The sequence below is a fragment of the Parasteatoda tepidariorum genome, chromosome 10 (assembly GCF_982258835.1).
Source record: "Parasteatoda tepidariorum strain Cologne lab strain chromosome 10, Ptep-v5.0, whole genome shotgun sequence".
Lineage (NCBI taxonomy): Eukaryota > Metazoa > Arthropoda > Arachnida > Araneae > Theridiidae > Parasteatoda > Parasteatoda tepidariorum.
The window spans coordinates 31385294-31395846 of NC_141764.1; the positions used below are offsets into that span (position 1 = coordinate 31385294).

General features: G+C 35.2%; 1 protein-coding gene, 1 non-coding gene and 1 pseudogene across 2 annotated transcripts; all 3 read right to left on the reverse strand.

The window, feature by feature from the left end:
* Positions 1-210: 210 nt before the first annotated feature.
* LOC139426345 (uncharacterized) lies at positions 211-1088 on the reverse strand (annotated as a pseudogene).
* An 845-nt stretch (positions 1089-1933) lies between these two features.
* Positions 1934-8707, reverse strand: LOC147802485 (uncharacterized). Its single transcript, XM_087152723.1, has 6 exons — positions 8453-8707; positions 7777-7942; positions 5092-7623; positions 4918-4958; positions 3743-4843; positions 1934-2212 (listed from the first exon to the last, which is right to left on the reverse strand). The coding sequence occupies exons 1-6, from the start codon at positions 8705-8707 to the stop codon at positions 1934-1936; spliced, it is 4374 nt and encodes a 1457-aa protein (XP_087008849.1).
* Positions 8708-10090: 1383 nt separating this feature from the next.
* Positions 10091-10252, reverse strand: LOC122268824 (U1 spliceosomal RNA). The gene has a single exon (XR_006224702.2). It is a non-coding gene; the product is annotated as a U1 spliceosomal RNA (small nuclear RNA).
* Positions 10253-10553: the final 301 nt, after the last annotated feature.

The following is a 10553-nucleotide window of genomic DNA, read 5'->3' on the forward strand; positions in this document are numbered from 1 at the left end:
AGTTTTATATATATGCCAGAATTATAAAAGAAATCTTGATAGTTACAGATATTTCATTTTTTTCGGAAAAAAATGCTGGAATGAAATGTTTTACGTACCAGGTTTTTCTCTTTTCCGTCTTGCTATATAAGGGCTTTCACCCATGGAGTGATACGAATTATTCTTTTAGTTATGTTGTAGTTGTTACTTATCTCCAAAGATCTGACGGCGTCAGACTAGATCCATAAATCCATTGACGAGTAAAAAGTCGGAAACAAGGTGAGGAGAAGTGTAAATTTCTTCCCGAAGAAGTCCCAAGCAGCTTAAAATATCTTCAACTGAAGCCTGATGTTGGTGGCATTTTGGACAAAGAGGGCAGGATTTTATACCATAAGAAAAAGTATCCACTTGCAAAGCGTATAAGGCAAGTATTGGTTTTTCTGTTGCATAGAAGAATCAACGACTGTTCCAGCTTACTAGCCCTATACCAATCATAAGTGGGAGGCATCGACCAAATCCTCCCATTTAAGTTGTTCATCTGAGAAAAAAGTTCTAGGTAGGTAAAATCATCAGATGCAGAAGTAGGCAGGCTGCAGTCGTCCTTTGCTAGACAGTCTGCCTTCTCGCTACCAAATAGATCAACATGGGATGGGATCCACTGGAAATGAATATCATGAAGTGAGATGCACTTCCAATTGTGAAGGATAGATATATTTGTCTTTACCACAAATATGAATCCAATTATTAAGATATTCCACTGAACTTCGGCTATCAGTCTGAATCCAAAGATTTCCATAATCATTTGCCCTCAAAATGGCTTCAAGTCCCGCATCCCCTGCTAGTAATTCACTTCTAAAACCGGAACAGAAGTCTGGGTTACGTTGACTAAGAGTAAAAGTTTTGCGAAGTGTTTCGATATAAATGCCACTACCTGCAAGATTGTCAGTTTTACTGCCATCGGTATACAATTTCATGTCACTTCTAGGGATATTATTTATGATTTCCAAGGCTAGTTGCCTAAGATGTTCCGGTAAAGTATTCTTTTTATTGATGGAGTAAGAAAGGTTGTAATGAAAATGAACCCTGGGAAAATCTTCTGTTGGAGTCATGCAGAAATGACGAGAATGTGGTTCAACATTTTTAACAATAGCATTTTGAGACAAAGCCTGACTAAAAGGGCTATTTTTCTTGAGTCTCTAGTGGTTTTCCCAATTGCAAAGATACTGTGAGGTATTGCTTTGAGAGCCATAGCTGTAAAGTTTGCTAAAATATTTTGTAAGGCTGGCCTGTCTCCGAACGTGAAGAGGCTCTAAATCAGCTTCGAAAAGGACTATTTCTGAAGTGCAGCTCCTCTGCAATCCAGTAATTATCCGAGCTGCACTCAGATGAACTTGATTTAATTTTGTCAAGTTGTAAATTGAGGCACAGCAATAGACGGGAAAGTCATATTCAAGAATAGGTCTGATGAGTGAAAGATATGTAGTTCTAATGGTAGAGGCGTCTGCTCCCCATTCTTTACCTGTAATATATTTAAGAATGTTTAAACGTTTTCTTGCCTTCTAAACTTTGTAATCAATGTGTTTGTTACTTGTAAATTCAGGATCAATTATATATCCGAACTACTTTGGGTGCTTTTCATAGGCAAGATTTTGGTTTTCAAACATCAGTTTAGGTTGATAGCTATATACGTGTTTACTTGTTTTAAAAAAGGTAGTAATTGATTTAGCGGCATTAAAGTTGAGTTTAAGATCTTCAGCAAATTCTGACAATGCCTTTAATGAGTTATCGAGTTTAGACTCAAGGATATCTATGTCAGCTCCGGAACACCAAAGAGCAATGTCGTCTGCAGACATACCAATGCGTGTACCAGAAGAGAGAACTCTCTCCGCCTCAGCCAAGTGCGTAGAGAACAGAGCAGTACTGTGTCTGACAGCATTTTAATGAACTTGACAAATCACTGCTGAAGGTAATCCGAAATCCATACTAAAGTACTGCCCCGGATGTTGCAGACATTATGCAGCTTGATAGTTAGCTTCTGTTTCCATACTCTATCAAAAGCTTTTGTGAGTTCCAGATTGGTGGCTACGGTATGATGCGTTGGTTTAAGCTTCTGAGCATCCCTAGTTGCCTGGGCAAAATAAAGAACTTGGTCGACAGTGTAGTGGTCTCTACGGAACCCATATATCCTAGGAAGAGGATTGTTGTTTAATGATAATGAACTGAAGCTGAATTTCTTGAAGCGAGTGGAATTTTTTAACATATTTTGTTAGAACTTAAGAGGATGCCATACCGCGGAAGAAGATTTTTCTCGCAATTTCTCGTTTTCCTTCATTACTAATTTTAAATATGAAGCGTAGAAAAAAGTGAGTTCAGACAAACATAGAGTAAGACAGGAAGTTTCAAATTACAGAAAAAAATATACAAATGAAAATAAATCAGGAGATGGTAACTTAGGATTGCGCAATGGTGAGATTCTTTTCTAATAATTTTTTGCATTTTAATATTTTGAAGTATTTTTTTCAGCAACTGAAACTTGCTCTAGGTTTGCCAAATAACAGTAAACTGCTTTATTTTTAAGAATGCTACACTAAAGCAATCAAATGCCCCACTGCAAATTGTAATGAATTTTTCCGTAAATAACTTCTTAATTACAACATTAAGTAACTCCCAGTTGCTTCAGTTTTGTTCTCGGATGGGGATTATGTCTCAAATTTATTGTAAATAATGCAATTGCTTTACTGTTTAATCAACTGCTTTTTTAATGTTATTTGGCAAACTTAGAGCAAGTCATGAAGTTTCAGTTGCTGAAAAAAAATACTTCAAAATATTAAAATGCCAAAAATTATTGGAAAAAAACCTCACCGTAGCGCAATCCTAAGTAATCATCTCATTATTTATATTCATTTGTACATTTTATATTTTTTTTTCTTGAATAATTTGAAACTTCGTGGCTTACTCTAGGTTTGTCTGAACTCACTTTTTCTACGTTTTAAATTAGTAATGAAGGAAAAAGAGAATTTGCGCGGAAAACTTTCTTCCGCGGTATGGCATCCTCTTAAGTTCTAATAAAATTTGTTAAAAAAATTCCACTTGTTTCAAAAAAGTCTGCTTCAGTTCATTATCACTAAAAGAATAATTCGTAACACTCTCAAATGCCGGAGTATCCGTGTACCTATCAGCTGATGAGAGCTATTTACATGTTGTTCGATACCAATTGATTGATTTCTATGCTGGTTCGTTTGTTAACAAATGATTAAAATAGATATGGACTGTATTAAAGATTTTTATTATGATTGGTGCTACGAGCACGCTTATGCTATAAGATCAACAACTAAATTTCAACTGATTAGGGTTACAACAAACGGTGGCGAGGATGCTGAGACAAAGATGCCAATTTGGCGCTATATTTCTGAGATATTGAACATCCACCCGCCGTTGAATTATATTCAATAAACATACAAATTAGCATAACAATGGTACATAAACATATTCCAATATAAAATTTACAAAGATTGAATAAATGCTGTAGGTACACATAATGAGAAAATTAACACACATCTTTTTTAATTGTCCAATGGCAAAATACACAATTTATTAATGCTACGTTTAACAATTCCCTTGCTCGTTTTAATCTCCACTACTCTAACCTTTCCATCCGTTCCAGGAAATAGTTTTAAAATTCGTCCCAAGACCCACTGATTTGCAGGAAGATTATCCTCCTTTATTAAACCATCGCATTTAAAATTATGTTTGTTTTCTCTACCTTCCATTTTGTTCTTTGTTGCAAATTGTTCAAATAGTCGCGAGACCACTTAGTCCAAATGTATTGAACAATTTTTGTCAACCTTTGCCATCGAGAAAGTCGGGTTTCCGATTTATCCAACAAACTTGGTTCAGCTATGGCAGTTATAGATCTTCCAACCAAAAAATGCCCTGGTGTCAGAACATCCAGGTCATCAATATCATCTGACAAAGGTGTTAATGGCCGAGAATTTAGGATTCCTTCGACTTGTGCTGTTATTGTAAGGAATTCCTCAAATGTTAATTTTAGATTTCCTGTAGCTCGTTTTAAGTAAAACTTAAAGGATTTGACCCCTGCCTCCCAGAGGCCCTCGAAATTTGGAGCTCTGGGAGGAATAAAATTCCAAACTATCCCTTCAGATGCCAAATAGGATGCTAGTTTATTATCAGGAAATCTAGTTAAATTCTGCAATCGCTGCAATTCCCTACTGGCCCCAACAAAGTTTTTTGCATTATCAGATGATATCGTAGCACATTTGCCACGCCTAGCTACAAAACGCTTTAAAGTAGCAAGAAAAGCATCGGTTGTTAAATCGGAAACAACTTCTAAGTGAATCGCCTTCGAGGCTAAACACACAAATATTGCAACATAAATCCGTTGGAAATTCCCTTTTCTCTGGTGTTTATATTTAATTTGGAAAGGGCCGCAATAATCAACACCAGAATGCAAAAAAGGATAATTAGGGTTTACCCTTTCTCGAGGCAAGGTTCCCATAAGTTGATTTGAAACAAGGGGTTTATGTTTAAAACAAACTATGCATTTATGTACAATTTTCCTAGCTATCGATCGACCACGAAGTGGCCAAAACCTTTCTCTAGTGCAATATAACAACGCTTGAGGTCCTAAATGGAGATTTTTGATATGCAAATGAGTCATTAACAATTTAGTGAAAGGATGGTCTGCAGGAAGTATAGCTGGATGCTTTTGAGAATAATCCAGAGCAGCATTATGCAAACGACCACCGACTCGGACAATTTGATGACCCTCAAGGAAAGGATTTAAAGAGTTAAGTTTACTCTTACCTGAAAAAGCCTTGCCCTTGGAAATGGCCTCTATTTCCTCCTTAAAAGCAGATGCTTGTACATTTCTAACTAAAAAGGATTCCGTGTCCTTTAGTTCATTAGAGGATAACTTACCAATTCTTTTGCTACTTGGATTTCTACAGTTGAATATGAATCTGAAAGCATAACTTAAAACATTCAAAATTTTAGTATAATTATTGCTACGATTTAAAATATTGTCAATTAAGTCCAGTTTATAAGAAGTTAAAAGTATTTTGGCAGGGGGTTTGAGTTCCTGTAAAAATTCACTGTCCGAAGAGAGTTTTTCAAATTCTATTGGAACAATATTCAGTTCTTCTTTCAAAAAATCTGGTCCGAACCACCACAGTTCATGGGAAGCAATTTCCGAATCATTCAGATCACGAGAGAGGACATCTGCAGGATTTTTATCAGATGCAACGTGATTCCAATGACAGTTCTTAGTGAGTTCTTGTATTACTTTAACTCGATTGCTGATAAAAGTCTTGAGTTGATCAGGTGACCGTTGAAGCCATGCCAACACAATTGTAGAATCTGTCCACAACATTATTTGTTGAATGGGCAAGGTTAGAGACTTCAGAACCTTGTTCAAAAGCTGTGCCAATAAAACACTGGCACACAATTCTAAGCGAGGGATCGTGATAGGCTTTACTGGTGAAACGCGGGACTTGCTGCACAAAAGTCTCGTATATGATGTTTCTCCCGAAATTGATTGCATGTACAGAACTGCTCCATACGCAACGGCTGATGCATCGGAGAAGCCGTGAATCATGATTCCCCTCTTCTCCCCCACGTGACGAGGAATTTGCATGTTTTCAATGGCAGGCAGAGTAGAAACAAAACACTGCCAGTCCTTAGCCATTGAATCTGGAAGCGGTTCATCCCATTCCAATCTGAGTATCCAGAGTTTCTGGAGAAACAATTTAGCCTTGGTTAGTATGGGACCAAGGAATCCAAGGGGGTCGAACAAGCGTGAGATGGTGGATAAGACCTTTCGTTTGGTGTATGAGTCATGCATATTTACATCAACCTTGAAAGTAAAATAATCTAAATTTGGGTTCCAGATAACCCCAAGGGATTTAATGGTATTAGGTGGCTCACAAGAGAAATCATAGGCTTGGTCTTCTAATGGTATGGAATTAGGAATTTTTGAAGTGTTAGTGCACCACTTGTGTAAGCTCATACCCGCCTTTTTAAACAGCTCTACTAACTGTTCTTGTAGTAATTGAAATTCTTGAAAGTCTGAATTACCTGACAAAATGTCATCCATATAAGTGTCTCTAATTATTACAGCAGCGGCTAAGGGAAAACTATCACCCTCATCAATGGCTAGTTGTTTAATAGTTCTGGTTGCTAAGTAGGGTGCACAAGAAGTTCCGTATGTAACAGTGTTAAGTTTGAAGGTTTGCACTGGGTCATTCACGCTATTCTTCCATAATATGAACTGTAAATTTCGATGATCAGGGTGAATCAAAATTTGCCTAAACATTTTAGAAATGTCAGTAGTGAACACATATACATGTTGCCTGAATCGCAAAAGTATTGAAAATAAATCTTGTTGTATAGTACCGCCCTTGTCCAAAATATCATTTAAAGAAAGACCGGATGTCGTTTTGGAGGAAGCGTTAAATACCACCCTCAACTTAGTGGTTTTACTATCTGGGCGAAGTACACCATGATGAGATAAAAAATACGAAGTTGTTTTATCAAGAGGTTCTACAACTAATTGCATATGCTGCAAGTCAGCATATTCCATTAAGAATGATTTGTAAAGTGATTGCAACTCCTCATCTTTTGAGAGTTTTTTCCATAACTGATTTAAACGCATTTCGGCAACGGCTTTAGAATCACCGAGCGAAGAGGGATCCTCCTTCAAAGGCAACTGTACTATGTAACGCCCTTCATGATTTCGATAATGAGTATTTTTATATTGAGTTTCGCATAACTCAAATTCGACACTATGTTCAACAGAGGGCTCCTCAACAGTTTCTATATTACAAAATGCTTGTAGCTGTTTATCAAGGCTTTCCGAATTTATATCTGAACTAAGCGTTAATCCACAATATGCTCTATTTGTACTATTATCGGAGCTCCCTACGACTATGTAACCAAAAACAGTTTCTTGAAACAACCAATTACTACATGGCGATCGAAGCTGATTTGGCTTTAAAATTTCAAAAAAGAGCTCGCAACCTATAATTAATTCTACTTCTTTTTGTGTGTTAAACTCTGGATCAGCCAAATTAATGTCCGATGGAATCTTTATATTAGATACTTCAACCGGATTAATTATCGTCAAATTTGTAATCGAAGGAACAATTAAAAATTCTAAAGATGTTGAATAACTTCCACTATTGTTTTTAATTGCAGTGGTTACCTTTTGTTTGATATTTACCGAAATATCACTCAATCCAGAAACAGAAGCATTTATTTTTTCCTTTTTCAACATTAAGTTATTAGCTAAATTTTGTTTACAGAAAGAAAGATGAGAAGCGGAATCCAAAATCGCTCTGCATGGATAATAGTCTCCCAATTCATTTCTAATATAAACAACTGCAGTAGGCAAGAGAATATTTTGTTTCTTTTTTGATACTAAATAATTAGAAAAAGTGTTCGAATGTTCTTGTGGGAATGAATCATGCACTTGCGAGACAGTTGTTTGATCGGCGCCTGGCATCGTAGAAACTGAGGAGGAAGGAGGCGGGGAAGAAATCTCATAAATATGCAGTAAAGTGTTATGGCGTTTTTTACAAACGAAGCAAGAATTATTCGATTTACAGTCTTTAACTTTGTGATTATTCTCTAAGCAATTAATACACAAATTTAATCGTTTTATTTCATTAAATCTATCCGAAACCTTCATATTTTGAAAAGTATTGCACTTATAAATCATGTGTGGTAATTTACAGATTACACAAGAGTTAGGATTATTATTCGAATTCAGGAAAGATTTACTCTTATTAACAGCTTGCTTATGTTTATAAATTGAAGAAGAAGCTGTTCGACTAATACTATCAAGAATTTGGCTTCTTTTTTCTAAAAATTCTAAAAACTTATCCAATTCTGGTATTTCATTTGATGCGATCGCTTGTTCATATTGTTTTCTAGTTTCTCGATCTACCTTTTTCAAAATGATGTTAAGCAGAAGTATGTCAGATAAATTATTACGATCAAAATTTAGAAGCTTCAAAGCTCTGATATTTTTCTTTAAAATATCTACCATGTTTCTAATATCTCCAGCTGATTCATTTGTAAGTTTTTCAATTTCCAAAATTTGATTTATGTAAGTCTCAGTCAGGAGACGTTTATTCTCAAATCTATTTTCTAATGCTTTTAAAAGTGATTCAAAAGAATCGTCAACAGTTTCGAGACGTTTAGCGTCGCCCAGCAATGACGCTTTCAAATAATGCAGTTTTTGAGAGTCATTTAAATCATTGTTTTTAGTTATAATAATATCAAATTGCGATTTAAAATTGGGCCATTCGTCAAATTTACCATGAAATACCGGTAGTGGTATCTCGGGTAGTTTAATTTCTAGTTTTGTTTTCGAATCAGCCTGAGATATTTCATTTTCACAATTAATTATTGAAGGTTTAATTATCAAAGAGTTAAGAATATCTTTAATTCTTACCTCCAGAGCTTCGAGTCTGTCTACTGTTCCCTCCAAGTCCGTTTCTACTTCAGTTACCTCAGGGTCAGTTATGTCTTTTAGCCCATAATAATGCTCCTTTAATTCATCAACTTTTTTATACAATTGTTCCACACGCTTCAGCTTGACCTCTAATTCAGTATGGTTATGTTCCTTCGTCTGGTCAATGTATGTTTCTAGCTTTGTTATGGTACCTTTGACGGCACGCTTCGATCTATTTAGTTTTTCTTTTTCCATCTCCGGTTGTTACGGATCACTAATGTTCGATACCAATTGATTGATTTCTATGCTGGTTCGTTTGTTAACAAATGATTAAAATAGATATGGACTGTATTAAAGATTTTTATTATGATTGGTGCTACGAGCACGCTCATGCTATAAGATCAACAACTAAATTTCAACTGATTAGGGTTACAACAAACGGTGGCGAGGATGCTGAGACAAAGATGCCAAGTTGGCGCTATATTTCTGAGATATTGAACACATGCGATTGCGAAACGGGTGCACAGATGAACAGTTAAACTTTTATGTGTATGGCGTATCAGCTATCCTGTTTCATAAAGCAGAGATAGTATCCGGGAGAAACCAAAATGGGAGGAACTTTACACCCACAATGGAGTAACGAGACTTGAACATTAAGAGTAACGCCTACTTTTTATTAAAAGCTATCTTTTGGGTTAGCAAAGGAGAATCAAGAAGAAAGAAGAAGTAAGGAAGATGGAAGAAAAGTAAATGATTTCGGTGTATAAAGAAGAAGTTAAAATATTGAGAAAATAATAAAGATTATTGATAAGAGAAGGAGAAAAGGAATTAAAATATGATTATTTTTAAAAATATTTTAAATTTTTTTTTATTTATTTTTAAAAAAAATCTCCGGATAATATTATGTTAGCCATTTTCTACGGTTCATTTTCAGAAACTTTAATTACCATGTTTGAATATTACTTTGAGTTTTTAAAACAATAAATTAACTCATAAAGGTCATTCCTCTGATAGGAAAGAATTCCCCAGTCCTTGATAAATGAAATGGTTACAGTTTCCTGCTGGCTGACAGCTGTCGTGAGTTTGTTCAATGACTAGTCAACTACCAATAGAAGCATCACTTTTGTATCATTGGTGATGACGCTCCTTCGTAATGATCACGTATTATACTTTGAAACTGCGTACTTTATTAAATACAAAATAATACACTCAATTAAGTATATTATTCTAATAAATTCTATGTTAAAATATAATAACGTTATGAAAATATTTTAAACTTCATTTTTAAAGAATTAACTAAATGGGCAATACTAGCTTGCATCACAAGACCTTTTTTTACTAGGTTAAGCTCTTAACACTTTGACAGTGAAGTTATCGGAGCTTCTATAGAAATCACAATGTTATTCGATTACTGACTCTGAAAATTCTCAAACTGCTGCTGTGTCAAAAAAGTACCTCGTAAAAAAAAGGAGATAATAATAATTTGCTTTATGCAAAGTTTCACTAGGAATTATCACGCATTTTCTAAGAGTAAAGCTCGAATAAAAAGTAGGCGTTTCTGCTCGTAGTGTAGAAAATTTTTCCTTAATTGACGGGATGGTATATGAATTTCTGAGTTATTTCTATTATTTAATTATACAGGGACAGCGCGAACGCAGTCCCAACTACCAAAAATTATGCACCCCAAGCAACCACAATTTGTGGATGTGGCGAACGTCAACCAATCGAAGTGCAATGAAAGGTCTCTGCTCGGGGAAGCCTCCTTGATGATCAAGGCATATCCCAGTGCCAGGTAAGTATGCTCGGAAGCGTAGTGGAGATAATAATGATAAAATTAATATTGTGTTTATCCTGGTAGTTTAATTGATGTTAAAATTTGCATTTTCGAAAAGAATATTTTTTCTCAGCAACTACGTAAATACAACTTTTTTAACATTAAATTACTCATGTTGAGCATTTAATCGAGAAGAAAAAATTTAAATTAAGTATTGATGCTATAAAACAGTTCAAAGTCAATGAAGAGTGATGGCTTTGTATGGTATTCAATACTACAGTTAAAAAATTATAAGCAATGAAGTACACTTATGCATATAAATGTATA

Coding starts and splice junctions, on each gene's coding strand:
- LOC147802485 (XM_087152723.1), bottom strand. CDS start 8,707: ATGGAAAAAGAAAAACTAAATAGATCGAAGCGTGCCGTCAAAGGTACC. Junction 7,624..7,776: donor TAAGCAAGCTGTTAATAAGA/GTAAATCTTTCC, acceptor TTAATTGCTTAG/AGAATAATCACAAAGTTAAA. Junction 2,213..3,742: donor AACAAAGAACAAAATGGAAG/GTAGAGAAAACA, acceptor ACTCGCTTCAAG/AAATTCAGCTTCAGTTCATT.